Below are 20,257 nucleotides of genomic sequence, written 5' to 3' on the forward strand. Positions count from 1 at the left end.
TTTGGAGGGGAGAATCCCAATCCTGGGAATACATGGACCCAATAAACCATGGGAGTGAGTGTTTCTCTGACTTGTTGCATTAAGACCGACTGTGGTGGGCAGATAACAGCATGCTTGATTTTAGAGGCACCCTTCCATAAATAGGCACTTCTGTCTTGGCAATGGTTTCCTCTTGAATCTGGCTAGTGATCTCATAGGAATCTCAGGGAATCTCTGTGACTCATTTATGCAAACTCGGCATGTCAAGAAATCATGGAATTCTGTGTTGTGCTTTTAATAATTGTGTGAAAGTCTCTATTTGGTTTCAGTGAATTCTGTAAGATGGAAGTCACAGCAGCCATCAGCAGCTAGCCCGACTGCCACATTGGTTTAACTCTGGGCACCAGGCCCCCGGGTAGATTGAGCAGTCTATTACTTTTGGCCCTTATTCCGCCCGACTCCCCTGTCCTCCTGGGTGTCACAGGGGTGATTGGTGTTTGTGGTAAAGCTGAGGAACCCTGAACTTAGCAAACTCCTGGTCTTCTGATGGGACCACCAGCAAATTAGCTCCTGAGGAAGATGTTGTCTACCCAGGTGGAGACCTGCCCTCTGGCTGGGCAGAGGACAGCATGGCTGGCTTCCTTTGAGAGACTGTCTGGGACAAAAGGAGGTCGAGAACGTGGAGCATTGGCTCCCTGCAGAGAGCAGGCTGGTTTTGCTTTTGTTGGGAAATAGGAAGCATCCTGAAATGTGATTTTTTTTTCTTCTACCACCGTGAGTCCCAACATCCCAGCCTACAGCAGCATTGTCAGGTGGTTTCACAAATGTAAACATTTCCCAGCATTCAGTATACTAGACCTTGTAAAACTGAAAAGTAAGGTAAAAAATGAAATTTGTGAAGTTTTGTACATACAGGTGGGCTTTATGATTTTCATATAAGAATCAGAAAATATATTTAACTTCATAGTTTTAGAATATTATAACATGAAATTTTATGTAATTAACATGAGGTAGTTTAAAAATGATTTTAGAGAAAAATTTTTGTTGTGTAAATACCCATAATAATGAATCTTTTGGTTTTGTGGATTATATTAAGATCTGGCAACCTAAAATTCTTGAACTTTTAGAATCTGAGATATTTAAACTGCACTAGCTGCTGTTGCGTTTTAACCATAGATTGTATGTTACGAACACTGGCTAAGTAATCGTAAAGAAGAGTGCTGTGGCGCAATGAAGATTCTGGGTTGGACTAGATAAAATGTGTGTTTGCTGGAGACTTCGTTGCATCAGATTACCAGTAGCTCTCCAGGCCTAACAGATGATTTCTCTTCAGAATCTCTAGGGCTGCGTAATAAAGTGCTGAGGAAAGTGGAAGAGCTCAGGACCCAGGCGAAATCCCTTTCTTCTGGAATTCCTGATGAATTTATCTGCCCAATAACTCGAGAACTTATGAAAGAGCCTGTCATTGCGTCAGGTACGTGTGGCTCCCTCCATCCCGAGGGGAAGGCTGTGTTATGTGTTGCGTCAGTACATAATGAAGGCAATTCAATTTAAGTTTGCTTAAATTTGGAAAATTTAAAAATTCATGTTTTATCTCTCATAAATAGCTTCTGCTTTTAAAAACTATTTTCAGTTGTAACTGCTTTAGTCCATCATGGCTCTAGTTCCACTTCGACTCTCCTACTAGTTGGTGTGTATGTATGTTTGCAAATCTTTGTATTGTAAATAGCACTGTGCTGATGTTACAATACATGTTTGGTTCTGTCTACATTTACTTAGGCCATTTCCACAGGATACGTGCCCCAAAGCAGAATTAGTCAATTGGGAAATATATTTTATGAGTAGGAAGAGTCTTCCTTAATTTTGTTAGATTTGTTACTTGATTGTTGTCTAGAAAAAAGAACCTTGGTTAGAATGCTCCCAGCAATATATTGAAGTAGATCTGTTTTACCACAGTTTTGTCATCATTGAATTTTATAACTCCAATTTTTCTTGTTTAATAGTAGTTTGAATGAATTAATGTATGTTATGTACTTAAAATAGTACCTGCATACAGTGAGCACTCAGTGAATGTCAGCTGTTTTTATTTCAGGCCGGGAAATTTTCCATTTATATAGCAGTGGCTGTATATTTTTGGTTTTGGTATATCAGGACTCTTGTTTGCATTGAAAGAAACTTGGATAAATTTAAACAGAAATGGCAATTGATTTATAAGCATCAGTCTCAGGAAAAAGTGACATGGAGACTTGGTGTCGCAGTGTTTTTATTTCTTCAGAGATTTCTCAATTTTTACTTTCCGTGATGTTCACTGTGCCTTTTACACATTTTGGTTTGACCTGCAAAAGGGGGACCACTCTGCCATTCTTTCTGGTCCAATGCCCTGCCAGTCGTACTCTATTACAAGCTGGAAGGAGGAACTTGGGATTGGCTCCACTGCGTGGGCTAGGGTTATATGTCAACATCGCGATGTCATGAGGGTGGGGTAGAAGGACCTTTCTCAAAAATGGGGACCAAACACAAATACCAAGAGGAAGATTTTCCATGTTTTTGAGTAATGCATGTTTTCAGTTTGTGTCTCATTTAAATAGTGTTAATTTTAGAATAGTTTTAAGTTTACAAATGAAATTGTACAGTGTGAGGAGTCCCATAAACACCATACCCAGCTTCCCTTATTAGCATCTTTTATATTTGTAACAATCATTATATATAATTGTATATGTCATATTTGTTACAATATATACTAAAAAGATGTTAATAACAGGATTAAAGATTAAGAAAATGGTTTTAAAGTTATAGTGGTTGAGGCTGGTTTTTAAGAGGAAAGGTGCCTAGTCTTGTTGCATGAGGTCAAACTCATGGTTAATTTCTGTAAGATTTAAGGTCACTCTTTAGTTGCAAAATTATTTTTTGCAACATTGATGTATCAACATACAGATATCAAGCTTGTCAGGTGTCTAATTATATCCTCTAACATTGCTGTCCAAGGGAACATTATTTTAATGATGGGAATGTTTTTAATATCCACCAGACATACTGTAATTATCAAGCACTTGAAATGTGGCTGAGGATCTGAATTTTATTTCATTTTGATTATATTTAACTAGGATATTTGTCTAATGTATTGGACAGTGCAGCTGTATAATCTAACTTTTTTGATGAAATTGAGGTGTAATTTTCAGTCTTCTCAGTATTTTAAATATATGCTTGATGACAAATTTTTTGTGAAGTTTTATTTATTCATTTTTATTTATTTGAAAGGCAGAGATCTTCCAGCTGCTGGTTCACATCCCAAATGCTCACAACAGTTAAGGCTGGGCCAGGCCAAAGCCAGGAGACTGGACTCCATCCAGGTGCCATGTGTGGGCAGCAGAGACTCAAGTACATGAGCCACCATCTTAGCAGGAAGCTAGATCAGTAACATAAAACCAAATCTGAGTGGGATCTGAACCACTGTGCAACATACTCGTTAAGATTTGATAAAGAATGTTTCCACCATCCCAATAAAAATATAAATATTACCATGCTAGAAAGTTCTCTTGTGCCCTTTTTAACCAGTCCATCCTGGCCTGATCTGCTTTTTGGCACTGTAGATTAGCTATTTTTATAATTTCATATAAACAGAATCAGCATCATGTCTTTTGTGTCTGGCTTTTTTCGCTCAGTGGATGTTTTCCAGATTGATCTATCTTGTTACATGGATCAGGGATCTGTTTTTCTTGCTGAGTAGTGTTCCGTTGAAAAGATGACCCATAATGCTTTCATTCACCTGTAAGTGGACTTCTAGATCTCTTCCACTTTGTGGCTGTTACGAGTTAAGTACTCTAACATTTGTCTACAAATGTTTGTTCATGTCTCATTTCTCTTGGTTAAATATTTGAGTGGAATTGCTAGACTGTATGGTGAGTGAATATTTAGCTTTGACTATACTGCCAAATGTTTCTCAGTGCAGTTGAGCCATTTTAAGTTACCCACTGAGAATTCCTATTTCTCCACTCCTTGCCAACAGTTGGTTTGTTAGTCTTTAATTTTTACCATTTTGGTGAGTTTGAAGTGGTTCTTGTCGCACTTGTAGTTTAGTTTCCATGAGGACTAATGGTGCCAAGCGTCTCTGATGTGTTTATTACCCATTCATGTACCTTTTTAAAGTAAAGTATGCCTTGAACTCTTTTCGCCCATTTTGTATTGGGTTGTTTTAGTGTTGGGTTGAGGGAGTTCTTTATAAATTCCAGATACAACTCTTTCATAAGATAGTGTGTTGCCTATGTTCTCCCAGTCTGTAGTTTGCCTAGTCATTTTATTTTAACAGAGAGGAAGAGACAGAGATGTCTTTCATCTGCTAGTTCACTCCCCAAATGGCCACATCGGCTGAGCTGATCCAAAGCAGGAGCCAGGAGCTTCTTCTGGGTCTCCCAACTGGGTTCAGGGGCTCACGAACCAGGCTGCTTACCCAGGCCATTCGCAGGGAGCTGGATTGGAAGTGAAGCAGCTGGGACTCGAAGCTGCAGGCAGAGGCTTAACCTAGTACGCCACAGCACCGGCTGTAATCAGTTTTCCATGGTGTCATTAAATTGGAGCAAAAACGTTTTCATTTTGATGAAGTTAAATTACTTTTCACTTTGATTCATATCTTTGGAGGCCTAAGAAATTGCCCTACCCCAAAGATTTCAAAAATTTGTTATGTTCTAAGTATCCTGTAGTTTTATGTTTAGGGCTGTAATTCATTGCAGATTAATTGTGTATGGTCTGACATAAGAGTAACCCTTTTTAAAATGGATAGCCACTTGTTCTGAGATGATTTATTGAGAAATCCTTTTCCTATTGTATTACTCTTAGCGTCTTTGTTGAAATCAGCTATCTTTATATTGTGAGTTTATTTCTAAACTTTCCATGATCTTTTATGTTTCTGCACTAATTACCACAATGCGTTGACTACTGTTGCTTTGTAATTAGTTTCACAAGCAGGAAGTACCAGTCATCTGACAGTTCCTCCTGAAACCCGTGTTGGCTATTCTTGATTGTTTGCATTTCCATATAGATTTTAGAAACACTTACACAGAAAAACCTTGCCAGAATTTTCACTGGGATGGGGGTAAGTTGTAGATCAATTTGAAAATGATAGTTCAGTGCATGAACATGATGATGTCTCTATATTTATTTAGGTCTTCATTTATTTATTTTTGACCAGCAGAGTTAGAGAGAGAAAGGTCTTCGTTTTTCCGTTGATTCACCCCCAAAGTGGCTGCTATGGCCAGCACACTGTGCTGATCTGAAGCCAGGTGCTTCCTCCTGGTCTCCCATGGAGTGCACGGCCCAAGGACCAGGGCCATCCTCCACTGCACTCCCGGGACACAGCAGAGAGCTGGACAGGAAGAGGAACAACTGGGACTAGAACCCAGGGTGCTGGTGCTGCAGGCGGAGGATTAGCCTATTGAGCCACGGGGTCTCCTTTTAACAGTGCTCTGAATTAATTTTGTTCAGTACATATTTTATTAAAATGACTCTTAGGTAGTTCATGTTTTTATAACATTACAGAGTTTAAAAAATTTCCACTTGCTGGTAATAGTACTGTTGATCGTGTATACTGACTTTGCTACATTTATTAATAGCTTTGTGGTAAGACCTTAAGACAACTTTCTTCACACATGATGGCTCCATCTACAAGTAGATGGTTGTATAAAAATAAATACAATTTTTTTTTCCTTTTCTTGACATACTGGCCAGGATTTCCAGTAGTTTTGAAAAGTGATGAGAAGTAAACATTTTCACCTTTATTTGCTCATAGGGAGAAAGCCTTCAACTTTAGCATTAATTAAACTGCCTAAAAGAAGTTCCCTTCTATCTTGAATTGGAGAATTTTTAAATTTTTGTCCTTTAGTGTGTAATACAGTAGTTTTCTGTTGAGTCATAAAATGTGTCTTTTAGGTCTTTCATTAAATGTGTGAGATTTTCCATATTATTACATAAAGTATGTCTCATTTCTATAGGAATCCACTATGTGAGTATAATATCTTTATTCAGTCTGCTGTTGATGGGAATTGTTGACTTTCTGCATATGCTTTTTTGTGGACATAGTATGCATTTCTGTTGGTTATACTCTGGGACTGGATACATAAATTATTTTCTAGAGAGTTTGAATCATTTTGCACTTCTACCAGCTGTGTAAATATTCTCATTGATCCATAGCCTTGCTTACTATTTAATATTGTGCTATTCATTTTTTTAAAGATTTATTTGAAAGAGTTACAGAGAGAGGTAGAGACAGAGAGGTATTCCATCCGCTGGTTCACTCCCCAGATGGCCACAACGGCCAGAACTGCGCAGATCTGAAGCCAGGAGTCTCCTCTGGGTTTTCCATGTGGGTGCAGGGGCCCAAGGGCTTAGGCCTTCTTCCACTGCTTTCCCAGGCCATACCATAGAGCTGGATAGGAAGTGGTGCAGCCGGGGCTTTAACTCACTGTGTCACAGCACCGGCCCCTATGCCATTCATTTTTAACTGTTCTGGTATTGCCCATTTATTTTCATTGAAATAACTGTCGATTCAACATGCATTTGTAAGAAACAATAATAGACATACCTTCTATACTTTGCCTGGTTTCCTCTGCCCCCAAGTGTTGTACTGCATCACAATCATGATGTTCACGTTGATAGGCTCCATGATCTCATTTAGATTTGCCCAGTTTTCCTTGTTTTTATTTGTGTGCATGAAGTTGGACAGTTATATCTCATTTGGAATTTCTGTATTCACCACTGCAGTCAAGACACAGCAGTTTCCAAACCGCAAGGTTGTGCCTGTGGCTTTTTTTTTTTTTTTTTAACTACATTCCACTCATCTGTCCACTTCTGAGATCTTGTTATTTTAAGAATGTTACATGAACTGAATCACGCAGTAAAACAACCTTTTGGTGTTTTTTCCCTGCTTAGCATAATTCATGGGGATTCATTACCCAATTCATTTTTAACCTTCCTGTGGTGCTGTGAGAATTGTAGTTGTGTTAATTTAACACCTATTCCTATCTTCAAATAGAATTGAACGAATTTATATTGTGATTATTGATAAATTTAAGCTAATTCCTGCCAGCCCAGGATCCTAGTTTGGTGCTTCCCTCTCTGTAGAGTTCCAAAGGTGTACTTCCAAGAACTGTTTATGTATATCAATTTCGATTCATCTTTTAATTTGTGAAAGCAGCATGTGCGTGGTACAAAATAGTCCAGTGGTGGAGAACACGGGGCCTTTGTTCTGGGCAGCAGTCGCCGGCAGAGCTTAGTTGTACCATTCCAGGTATTTGTGTTTGTAATGTTGCTCACCAACACATGGGGCAGGCTGCATGCATTTTAAAAGTGGTTTTTATTGACTCGGCAGTGGTGCCCCAGAGCATGTTCTTTCATTTTCTCATGCAGGATAGGACTTCATGGCATTGAGCCTGGAACCTGTTGAAAGACAGCTCTTACCACTTAGTGCCAACTTAATAGAAGTGGGTGTGCATGTTACTGTTGGGCCACTTCCACATCCCAATAAACACTTATTGTCTTCATTATGTTTACTTTTCGCTCTTAGAAAATTTCTCTGGGGGATTGAATGGACAGAAATGACCATGGCAATTTTTTCAAAGTTTTATTAAAAAAAAATCTGACTAGAATAACAGAAAACCTAAAATCTAAATGTCTATGAGGGGGAGGTGAGGAGCAGAAATGAGAGCTTTGCATCAGGCAGGTATTCCCTGTCTGTCCTTTATTCCTTTTGAGGCTAATAAATGGATGTTAACTCATTTGCATAGCTTTTTACAAAAGAAGTGATTAAAATTAGAGAACAACTAACCCAAAAGATAGGGAGAAGACCCAAATCAATAAAATCAGGGATGTAATGACAGATACTGCGGAACTGAAAAGAATCACCAAGAATTGAAAGAGTGCTGTATGCCAACAAATTGGGAAACCTAGAAGAAATGGACAGATTCCTGGATGCATAGAGTCTACTAAAATTGAGTCGTGAAGACAGAAGGAAACCTTAACAGACCAGTAAACAAGACACAGATTGAATCTGTAATAAAGACCCTCCCTAAACAGAAAATCCCAGGACTGGATGGATTCACTGCTGAATTCTACCAGACCTTTAAAAAAGAACTAATTCCAATTCTTCTTAAGCTATTCAAAACAATTGAAAGGGAGAAAAGCTTCCCAAACTCCTTCCATGCGGTCTCAGCATCACCTTAATTCCTAAACCAGAAAAAGGTGCAACAGAGAAGGAGAACTGTAGACCAATATCCCTGATAAACACAGATGCCAAAATCCTCAGTAAAGTACTAGCTAATCAAATCCAACAACACATCAGAAAGATCATTCACCAGGACCAAGTGGGATTTTTTCCTGGTATGCAGGGATGGTTCAGCATACAACAATTGATAAATATATATCACATTAACAACTGAAGAATAAAAACCATATAATTTTCTCAATAGATGCAGAGAAAGAATTTGATAAAATACAACATCCTTTCATAAATGAAAACTTTGAACAAATTGGGTATAGAAGGAACATTGCTCTATACAATTTATGACAAACCCTTGACCAGCATATTATTGAATGAGAAAAAGTTTAGAAGCATTCCCACTAAGATCTGGAGCCAGACAAGGATGCCCACTCTCACCATTGCTATTCAGTATAGTCCTGGAAGTTTTAGCCACAGCCATTAGCAAGAAAAAGAAATCAAAGGGATACAAATTGGGAAGGAGGACGTCAAACTATCCCTAGCTGCGATTCTATATATAGGGGATCCAAAGACTCCACTGAGAGATGATTTGGAAAAAAAAATCAACACACAAAAATCAATAGTGTTTGTATATATGGACAATGCCATGGCTGAGAAAGAACTTCTAGAAACATTCCCATTCACAGTAGCTACAAAAAGAATCAAATACCTTGGAATAAATTTTAACCAGGGATGTCAAAGATCTCTACAATGAAAATTATAAAACATTAAAGAAATAGAAGACAGATTCACTGTGATCCCAATCAAAATAGCAAAGCCATTCTTCTCAGATCTAGAAAGAACAATGCTAAAAATTCATATGGGGACACCAGAGACCCTGAATAGCCAAAGCAATTTTAACAAAAACAAAGTCTGAGGCATCACAATACCAGATTTCAAGACACTCTATAGGGTAGTTATCATCAAAACAGCCTGGACTTGCACAAAAATGGACATGTAGACCAGTGGAACAGAATACAAACCTCAGAAATCAATCCATATATCTACAATAAACTAATATTTGATGGAGTTAAAGTAAATCCCTGGAGAAAGGACAGTCCATTCTACAAATCATGCTGGGAAAATTGGATCTCCACATGTAGAAGTATGAAAGAAGATCCCTACTTTACACCTTATTAAAAAAAATCAACTCAAAATAGATCAAGGATCTAAATCTGTGACCTGATAACATCAAATTACTAGAGGAGAACATTGGAGAAACTCTCTAAGATATTGGCATAGGCAGACTTCTTGGAAAAACCCCAGAAACATAGGCAGTAAAAGCAAAAATAGACTAATGGGATTATAACAAGCTATGAAACTTCTGCCTTACAAAGGAAACACTCAATATTAAGTGAAGAGGCAACCGACAGAATGGAAGAAAATATCTGCAAGCTGTGCAACTGATAAGGTATTAATATCTAGAATCTCTAAAGAGCTCAAGAAACTCCAGCAACAACAAAATAGTCCAGTTAATAAATGGGCAGGGGACTTGAATAAGCATTTTTCCATAGAGGAAATTCAAATGGCCAGCAGACACATGAAAAATGCTCAGGATCCCTAGCCATCAGGGAAAAGCAAATCAAAACTACAATGAGATTTCACCTCACTCCAGTTAGAATGGCTTTCATACAGAAATCAACAAATGTTGGTGAGGATGTGAGGAAAAAGGTGCCCTAATCCACTGTTGGTGGGAATGTAAACTGGTAAAGCCACTATGGAAGACAGTATGGAGAAACTTCAGAAATCTGAATATAGCCCTACCATATGACCCATCCATCCCACTCTTGGAAATTTACCCAAGGGAAATGAAGTCAGTATGTGAGTTACCTGTACCCCCAAGTTTATTATAGCTCAATTGACAATAGCTAAGATACAGAATCAACCATATGTCCATCAACTGATGACTGGATAAAGAAATTATGGTATATTTACACTATGGACTACTACTTAGCTGTAAAAAAATAAAATCCTGGCTTTTGAAACAAAATAGATGTACCTGGAAACCACTATACTTAGTGAAATAAGCCAGTCCCAAAAAGACAAATATGTTTTCCCTGATCTGTGGTCACTAATAGAGTAAAACTGACATTTTGAAATTTGGTTATGTTTTATAGCCTGTCGCTCCCCCTCTTCGTGGAGGAACGACACTAAGCCCTGCCTAGGCTTCATATCCGAGTCACGGCACCATTATGTCGCTCCCCGTCTTCGTGGAGGAACGACACAGGACCCTGCACTGTTCTTTTGTCTGCTCGGCCCTCCCCGGGTTTGCTGCTGGTTCTTCCCGGGTTGGCTACCGTCCCTTCCACCTCCGTGGAAGGGCAGTTCCCCCTGCCACATTCCCCACTTCCGCGGGGGAGCGGCACACCGCCAGCTGGCTCTCTCGGGGGCTGCACAGGTGTTCCTTCAGATAGATGTTCCCCTTAGATGTTCCTGGTGCATGCCGTCTCTCTCCTCCTTTATAGTCCTCCTCCGCCAATCCTAACTCGGCTGCCCACACGCCGAGTACGCTGCTCTCCTCCAATCAGGAGCAGGATCAGCTCCTGGAGGTCATCACTCAAGTTGGCAAGAGGCAGCTGTGTAGAAGCTGTTTTCTTCTCTCCCAGCGCCATATTGTGGGAGAGCAGATGCATAGAATAAGTCTTAATTCCAGTAACTCAGTCCAGTCCGGGTTGCTCCCCACAGATCCCCCTTTCTTTTTATTTTTGGCGTTGATACGCGCCTGTCTTCGGTGCCCCGCGGCACACACTCTGCTCTGCTTGCTAGAGTTGCCCACAGGTGCTTACAAGTCCTATCAATCAGGCAAACCGAATCCGGGTCCTCTCTTCGCCATGTTGTGAGGAGGTTTTTAGGCACTGATGCGTGCCTGAGTTCAGTGCCCTGCAGCGCATGCTCTGCCAGAACTGCCTGCAGGTGCTTACAAGCCCTATCAGGCAAACCGAATCCAAGCCCTCTCATTGCCGTCTTGTGGGGAGACTTATTAGTGTTGGTTCGTGCCTATCTTCGGTGACCTGCAGCTCATACTCTGGTCGAGCTGCCTACTGGTGCTTACCGCCTTAGTAATCAGGCAGACCAAATCCAAGCCTTCTCATTGCAGTATTGTGGGGAGACTTATTGATGTTAATTCGTGCCTGTCTTCGGTGACCTGCGGCGCATAAGCTGCTAGCTGCCCGCAGGTGCTCACCACTTCCCTAATCAGGCAGACCGAATCCAAGCTCTCTCATTGCCATATTGTGGGGAGGCCTTATTTTTCTGTTTCTCTATCTCCGGGCATTCCTATTTCTCCTATTTTACTTCTATCTACCAGCATTCCTATTTCTCTCATTTTACTTCTAAACTTCTGTTTCTCTTGTCCCTGCGGCTTCCCGGCGCCCGCCCCGAGGCTGCTTCTCGGCGGCTTCCCGGCTCTGAGCCGCTTCAGCCCGCTTCTCTTATCTGCGTGGCTTCGCGCGCGCGCTCCGCGGTCTCCGCGCTAGCCCAGCGTTCCCTATCTACTTGTGCCCCGCACGCGCTCTCTGCGCGCAGCAGCCTCCGCGAGTCACACAGCCCCAGCTCATGTCTCTGCCACTAGTATTCAATCTAAGTTCCCCGGGCCAACCTGGCGAATTCAACCTAGCTCACGCGTCTGCACCTTTCGGTCTGGCTTCCCGTCCTTTGCTCCTCAGGCTAATCTGACGGATTCCAACCTAGCTCATACGTCTCCGCCTCTAGTTTTAGATTTTCGCCTTTTGCTCCCCGGGCTGACTTGACGAATCCCAAGCTGGCTTGCGTTTCCGCCTCGGCCTGCCCCCGCGGCTTCATCCTCCCTAACATTTTTCTCTACCCGGTACGTTTCCCTAAGTTTTCTTCCAACAATATTCCTCCCTCATTTCTCCTGGCCTCTCCCCACAGTCCGTATCCAAGTCTAAGTTTCTTCTAGGTTTCACCTTCACTTTCAACCTGCAGTCCGTATCTGAGTCTAAGTTTCTTCTTGCTTTCACTTTAAATCCTAACTTCTTTCCCACAGTCCGTATCCGAGTCTATGCCTAGGCTTTCAATAGCTTCTTCTGGCACCTTTTTCGTCCGGCTTTTCCCTAGGCTGTTTGCTAGTCTCTCTCTCCGGTATTTTCCCATTTCTTCCCTCCTAAGTTTCCTATCCGAGTCACGGCACCATTATGTTGCTCCTCCACAAAGACGGGGAGCGACAATAGCCCTTGTCTGTACTATTGAGGGATAGTGGGGTTTTTTTTTTTCTATTTGTTGAATACTTTACTTAGTGGAGGGTTAGGCTCATGAGTATAAAATAGACAGGAAGTATGTCATTCTAAAAAGAAGGGGCCAGTGCTGTGGCATAGTAGGTTAAGCTTCCACCTGTGTCACTAGCATCCTTGTGTCCTGGCTACTCCTGCTCTGATCCAGCTCTCTGTTTATGGCCTGGGAAAGCAGTGGACAATGGCCCAAGTGTTTGGGCCCCTGCACCCACATGAGAGACCTAGGGGAAGCTCCTGGCTTTAGATTGCCCAGCTCCTGCCATTGCAGCCATTTGGGGAATGAACCAGTGGATGAAATCCTCTAACTCTGCCTCTCCAATAAATAAATAAATAAAAGAGGGAGAAAAGAATGAGATGTATTTTTCATAGATACAGATTTAGGAACATAGTGATACATGAAATTTGTTTACCTTTTATAAAAAATTGAAAAAAATTCCATATTCACATTTATAATTCATGCCATAAAAACTAGACCTGCCCATTTTTTTTTTTTTACAAAGGCTTCCTAGGGTTTTATCTTTCTTTAAGATTTATTTATTTGAAAGTCAGAGTTATGCAGAGAGAGGTCTTCCATCCGATGGTTCACTCCCTAAGTAACCACAATGACCAGAGCTATGCAGATCCGAAGCTAGGAGCCAGGAGCTTCTTCTGGGTCTCCCACACTGGTGCAGGGGCCCAAGGATTTGGGCCATCTTCTACTGCTTTCCTAGGCCATGGCAGAGAGCTGATTCGGAAGTGGAGCGGCCGGGTCTCGAACTGGAGCCCGTATGGGATGCTGGCGCTGCAGGCCAGGGTGTTAACCTGCTGCTTCACAGCGCCAGCCCTCTAGGGTTTTATCTTTATTACACCCACATATGGTGACATATTCTCACTGTTATTGCAGTTCAAATACTCTTATCAATTCTCTGAAAGAAAAATTTTGACGTTTGGCATAGTTTTATTTTTCTGGCTTAGGGTACACTGTGTTCCTTAAAGGGAATTCATAGCTGTCATCAGTTCTGGCGAAATGTCAACCATTTTCATCCTATATACCTTCTCTTTCTACACATAATCTGCATGCTCTCTGACCTTCCTATTGAGGTTTCTTGTGAAATCTTACTTATTCTCATTTCCAGAAGTCCTGCACAGCGTGTAGGTTAAGAGCCAGACTGCTTGGGTTGAAATCACAGCGCTGTCCATGTGACGCTGGGAAGTTATTGAGGCCATGCCCCAGTTTCCTCATCTGTAAGGCAGGGATAAACAGTGTTACCTGCGTCATAGGTTGCTGTGCAGGGCAAGTGAGTTAAGTGACAGTGCCTTCTAAGATTACACAGTGAGCAATGGTATATTGTATATTAAATATTTGCATTTCATAGTATATTGGTTGGGCCTATTCATTTCATTTTCTGAGGGTCCTGGGATCCTAAACCTGCTGCTTGCTGTCTTTTTGTCTTGGTCTCCACTCTAGGGTGATCTGAGTGGTTGCGGTGTGAGGAGAGGGCCTGTCACTGTGCTGGGGTGTGCCCTTACTCCATCTACTTGTTTTCCTGAACAGAATTAGTAAAAAGCAGAGTCCTGGCCAATGAGCTAATAGCTTATCCTTAAACAGTTTACTGAAGCCATTTAAATAATGCTTTTTTAATTTATTATTTGTAGGTAAAATGTTACAAGAAATTTTTTTTGTTTACTTTGTTTTATAAAGTAGAAGACTGAGGCACTGAATACTTAGTATTCTATCAGAATTTACTCATCTGAGTTTTCAAACTGAATTATAGAATAAAGTTATCGGAATATACCCACTTAAATCATTTAGGAACTTCTTAAATATTGTTTTACTGCTATAGCTCTTGTCAAACTATATGGATTTTACAGTTTTAAAGGTCATCTTTTAAAATTAGTAAAAACAAAAACTTAGTCATTACTGAATTCTTTTTCCTTCCTGGTGACTTTGTTTAATCTTAGCTATTAATAGTAGCAGTACATTTCTTAATCGTGGTTTCTTTTCTAAACTTCATATATCAGAAAGGTTCTGGTGGTCTCCCCTAGTGCTTTGGGATGGCATTTGAATGGAACACAGTAGCACTGCAGACCCACTCAAGTTCTGTTTGTCACTGTTGAAAGACTGATCAACTGTGGCTGGGTTAACCGAGTTCCCTATGGTAAGAAACCTGTACCACTCCCCAGAATGAATAATTTTGCATTTCCGTCACTATTACACTCTGACAAAAAGTGTTCCTTTAAGAGAATTCAGCTACAGGTGACAAACATCATATAACACAACTTTAACAAATGGAGAATAGATAATATAAAAATTTGAGTAAGCTTACTGATTAACTGTTAGTAAAGGCTTACTTTACACACTGAAGAGAGAAAAGATTACTGTTCCTTCATGAGTAACAAATAAGGTAATAAACAGTAATATTCTTGATCCCTTTCTTTTAGAAGATAGCCATTAAGTAAAAAACACAAACCTAGGCATTAAAAGCAGTGTAGAACCAGCTCTCATGGTAAAACCTTTTTTCTGCCAATCCAATAAACACTGCAGGGAAAGACACTAGCTAGTGAAGCAGAACTGGCCTCTGCGTAATCTGCCCTCCAGCAAGACCCCTGCCGCTCAGAGAAGGTTCACCTGGACAGTAGACCCAGACCTTTTTTTTTTTTTTAATTAAAAGCGGATGCTGTTTAATACCTGAGGCAACCATGGCTGGGCCTGGCCCTGCAAACACAGCAACAGCTTTCACAAACCTGAAGTTATAGCAATTTTAGATCTGAGCATGGTTCTCAGTCCAGAATAGATCAGAGTACACAAAACGTTTATGAAACATCAAACTTTGAACCTTCAAAATAAAAAGTACACCTTCTTTGTGAACACCTATGAAACATTCATAAGTATCAACCATACTTAGGGACATCACGACCCAAAATAACAGGAACAGCATTATGTCACCTCAACGGAAAGTCACCGCATTAGTAACAACAAAAGGCCCTTGCCTGTGAAAGTGAAAAACATGCTATTATCAGATTTATCCAGCCTGATGGCAAATGAATTAGCTGCCATTGAACTCAATCAACAGTGTTTCCCACAGCAATACTAAATGAACATCATTCATCAGGAAAAAGCCAGCCCATGTAAGATTGGGGTTCAGTATACTCAGCTTTTTATAAATAAAATTGAGCACCTTTACCTACTCAAATTGTTCTTACAACTCCACAATAAGATAAATAAACCAATTAAGAATTTGTAAAGAATTTTTTTCAAAAGAACTTCTTCCAAGGAACATGTACAAATAAAGATGTGCAGTATCATTAGGGAAATACAAATCAATAACACAGTAAGAAACCATGTCACACCCACTAAGATGGCTAGAATCAAAAGTTGAAAAATGAGTGTTGGTAAGGATGTGATGAAATTGGAACCTTCCTCTGTGAGAATGAAATGGTGTGGCTGTTACTGCAATTAGGAGTTCTTCAGAGTTAAACAGAGTTGGCATGCGACTCAACCATCCTGCCTCTCAGTATAAACCAAAGAGATGTTCTTAAAGTTGTACAACAAGAGCAGCATTATTGGTAATTGTCAAAAAGGAGAAAAAATGGAAATGTCCATCAACAGATGAGTGGATCAATTAAATGTGGTGTAGGCACAATGGAATACTTTTTGGCCATAAAAAGGAACAAATACATGCTAAAAGTATGGACAAACCTTGAAAACATAATGGTAGGTCAAAGAAGCTGGATACCAAATTCTATGATTCCACTGATACGAAGTGTCCCAAAGAGGCAAGTTTATTGAGAAGGAAAGTAGATTTGTGGTTGCCAGAGGGTGGGAGAGTGATGAGCACAGGATTTCTTTACTGAGTAACGAGACAATTCTGAAATTAAATGGTGATGGTTGCACAGCTCTGGGAAATAAACCAAGAGTCACTGAATTTTACTATAAAAGTAGGTATCAAAAAAGAGCAAAAGATGACACAGGTGCATCTGTGGAAAGCACCTACCATCTCTAGGACTGAGGGAATAAAGAGCAGCTGAGGTTATGAGAACTCACTTGGACCCAGAGCCAGCACTCAGGTCCGAGAGGAGGCAGCGAGCTGACGCTCATTTCTTTAAGGGGCCAGATACAACAGATTTGGGAAGCCCACACAAGTGTTCTTGCCGAATGAATGGCCATGGACAGGAGCCTGCACCCTGGTTTCCAGTCTTCCTCTAGAGCGCCCATTGCTGGCTCTAACAAGGAGGTGGATGCCCAAGCAGGTGCATGGTCTACAGGGTGCAGATTCAGCATGCCAAATCCTCCTCAGCCCTTAGGCTCATCTCCTCAAATGCCAAGAGACCTAAATAGAAACTGATGGAAATTTTCCTTCTATGTGTAGGTGTGTGCTTGGTTCAACAGCTAATGAAAGTGTTATCACTGAAGTCAGGTACGCACAAGTTGCTCAGCTCTCTCTGCTATTTGAGATATTAGCCAAGAAAATTAGAGACCTTCTCAAAAGGTAGAGAGGAGAGGGAGGGGAAGCCCTTTCTATAGGACAGTGGTGTTGTGGTGTAGCAAGTCAAGCTGTGCCACCGGCTTCCTGTACCTGAGCACTGGCTGGAGCCCTAGCTGCTCTGCTTCCAATCCAACTTCCGGCTAATGCTCCTTGGAAGCAGCAGATGATGGCTCAAGCACTGGGCCCCTGCCACCTATAGAGAGTCCCGGATGGAGTTCTCCGTGCCTGGCTTCAGCCTGGCCAAGACCTGGTTGTTGCAGCCATTTGGGGAGATGGAAGCTGTCACTCCCTTGCTGTTGCTTTGCCTTTCAAATATATAAGTAAACCTTTCCAAGGCCTAATGAGACACTTAATTTACAGTAACAAACGAAGCCTACACATAAACATTCAAAATTGACCACATACATGAAGAAGGCTATGAACTGCCCTTGTAGAGTTTCCGGGAGTAAATGGAAAGCACAGCACGCCACTGGACTGGAAGCGGTGAGGTGGGTTTTGTCCAGTTTAGAGATGTAACATCCACACAGACGCTGTATTTCCAGAGACACAGGAAGGTGCCCTCTAGGTCCCCTTTCCGAGACCTGGCAGCGACAACCCAGGAAAGAACAGCAAGGCAGGCCCCTCGCCCTCCCAGAGAGCAGAACGTGTGCGTGAAAATGGGAGTCCTGCCATGTGAACAGGCCAGTGGAACTAAGTTTAAGAAGCCCAGACTTTGATCCAAGGGCACTTGGAAATTTAGCCAATGATCATGACATTTTAAGTTGGTGGTAAAAAATAAGTAAACAAGTGGTATTCTGACCGCTAACAGCCATCTGGAAAAGGATAAAATTAAATCCCGCATACAGTACATTCTAATTAATTCCAGAAGCCTCAGAAGTCTAAACAAAGAAACTTTAAATTTCGTTAGAAGCTTTAGGTGAATTCCTTGATGAAATGGGGGGGGGGGGGGACTTTCCTAAACAAGACTCAAGGGGAAAATCCATAAAGTATTGATTTTCCACATACATCAAATTTTCCAAGAAAAGGACTGCCTGATAGCAAACTGGGCAAAAAAAGAAAAAAAAAGCACAAAGAGTCAGTAGTTCATGGGAAAAAAGAAAAGCAGCTGGCGCAGTAACCATTCTGTCCATGCCTCTGCTCACCCACAGACTGACGAACATCCAAGAGTTTGCAGCACCTCCTGTTGCTGATGCTGTAGGGAAAAAAAGCTGTTCTCATGAACACTGCTGGTCTGAGTAAAACCCAGCAGCATTCCTGTGGAAGGAAGCTGGTGTTAGCTAGCAAAACTGTATATGTTTACGTTTACTGATTTAGTAAACGTATGCAGTTAGTCCCCCTCTTGAATGCTCCCAGGTTGTTCAGACACCCAAGTGACAGAGGCACAGAACTGCTCATAAAAGGCACAGTCTGGAAACCACCAGGTATCGGTGGGGACATCTGTACAATGTCACGGAGACCCCTCCCTCCCCACAGAGGTGCAGAACAGTGTGCACCGCATGCTGGTGCATGTGTACGACTACACACCGTGGGTGTGCACATGCATTCGCTTACATTTTCCAAAAAACTCCAAGGTCAAAAACATGTGTGCCACTACCTGTATCGGAAGAGAGAGAACGAGGACTGGACAGCAATAGAAGAAACTCTTCTAAATGTACCTTGTTTTATATAGTTTTTACTTTGAAACACAACATTTCAAATAGATCCCTGTGGCTGGATGCACCTAGATGACGACATCACGGAGAAGTCTTAGGTCCTTTCAGTCTTGTTAGCAATGTTCTGTCACAATCTTGGAGCACTCGTAGGCCCTGGAGGTGAAAGCTCCCAAGTTAGTGCATAAATGTAGTTAGAAACCAAGATTTTCGTCTTCACAGCTACAAAATACAGTGGAGTAAAAGTTCCAATCTGTTTGTGTTTTGTAAAGACTTTTCCAAGAACACGGTGTTAATAAAGCTCGGCCACTCCAAGTCCCTGTGCTGCCAAGTCCTCGGCAGGGCAAGGCCCGTCACCTCTGGTGGCCACGTCCCTGGCTCTGCCGGCGCAGGAAGCTCTGCTGAGCAGCTCCCGAGGCTCGGCGTGCTCGCGCGTGTGGTGGTGTTCTCCACACACAGCTCACGGCTCTGAGGGGGCGGTGAGCCTCACTGCCTCTCTGCACGGCTCTTCTCCACTGCTTCTGAATTTTTGACAGGATTCTGAGTTGCAGTGTTAAACGGACCCAGACAATGTAGCAAGAGCGTAGACTGACGCCATTCTAGGTAACGTGTGCTTCGCAGAGCACAATCCAATCTTACTGTAACTCAGATGGCAGAAATTCGAGTGGCAGAGATGTCCCATGTTCACTTTAGTTATCCTAATTTCTCTTTCCTACCTCACAAATAACCTGTTGGTTTCTTTTAGATGGCTATTCTTACGAAAAGGAAGCAATGGAAAATTGGATCAGCAAAAAGAAACGTACAAGTCCCATGACAAATCTTGTTCTTTCTTCAGTGGTACTGACCCCAAACAGGACTCTGAAAATGGCCATCAATCGATGGCTAGAGACACATCAAAAATAAAGCTGTTTCTCTCGGATTGCTCATTTGAATGATTCAAGGGTAATTTTACTTACCAGACAATATTAAAGATCAAAACTGAAAGAGAAAGGTTAACTTACCTTGAAAATCGTTAATGTTCATTCTTTAAAATATGTGGACTAACTTCCACATCTTAACATCATTTCTGTTTTTACTCTAAAAACATCTGTACTAGTAAAAATGGTATAGAAATAAAGTTCTACTTCGTCTTTAAGTTGCAGTGTCCAAATTTATTGTTAGGTTTAGGTCATATCCCAAAGTAACTAAAGATTGGAATACTCTAGAATATGACATATTTACATACTAGTTAATATCCATGCATCTGGTAATTCTTTAAGATATTTTTAAAAAGACTGTAGCAAAATAATTATAGATGGTCCAGTTGAGCAAATTACTTCAGACCTTGTCTGGTAAGCATTTTTGTTGGATTCTTATTGCAAGATGGTACCTTTTCCTCACTGTCCAAACCTAGGTACAAATTAGGTAGTGTGAATGATCAGGAAAAAGTTGACTTTGCTGAGATGCAGAAAGGGATTGACCAGTATGAGCACTGGCATGTCCTGTTACCCAGAGAACTCTCCAAACAAGTACCCGAAATCCACCTGATGTCTGAGGAGGGATGGAGGCGACTTGGTGTGCCGCAGAGTCTAGGGTAGGTTCACTACATGATCCATGAGCCAGAGCCGCGTATTCTCTTCAGACAACCTCTCCCAAAAGATCAACAGAAATGAAGTGTGCCTGGAGATC

The 20,257-nt window shown here is 41.3% G+C and overlaps 1 protein-coding gene across 8 annotated transcripts in view; it reads left to right on the forward strand.

The window, feature by feature from the left end:
* WDSUB1 (WD repeat, sterile alpha motif and U-box domain containing 1) overlaps positions 1–20,257 on the forward strand; it is a 66,300-nt gene that overhangs the window by 39,442 nt on the left and 6,601 nt on the right. For 4 of the 8 annotated variants that reach the window (XM_051849524.3, XM_051849525.3, XM_070070826.1 and 1 more), the window contains 2 exons: positions 1,313–1,453; positions 19,335–19,724. In XM_051849524.3, the coding sequence (XP_051705484.1) occupies positions 1,313–1,453; positions 19,335–19,492 (299 nt within the window). In that variant the 3' untranslated portion in view covers positions 19,493–19,724. Of the gene's footprint in view, positions 1–1,312; positions 1,454–3,237; positions 7,515–19,334; positions 19,725–20,257 lie in introns of those variants that run through there. The other 4 variants (XR_016230851.1, XM_089328287.1, XM_089328286.1 and 1 more) reach the window with 3 other exon arrangements.

The sequence above is a fragment of the Oryctolagus cuniculus genome, chromosome 3, assembly GCF_051225735.1.
Source record: "Oryctolagus cuniculus isolate XC-2025 breed Fujian yellow rabbit chromosome 3, ASM5122573v1, whole genome shotgun sequence".
Taxonomy (NCBI): domain Eukaryota; kingdom Metazoa; phylum Chordata; class Mammalia; order Lagomorpha; family Leporidae; genus Oryctolagus; species Oryctolagus cuniculus.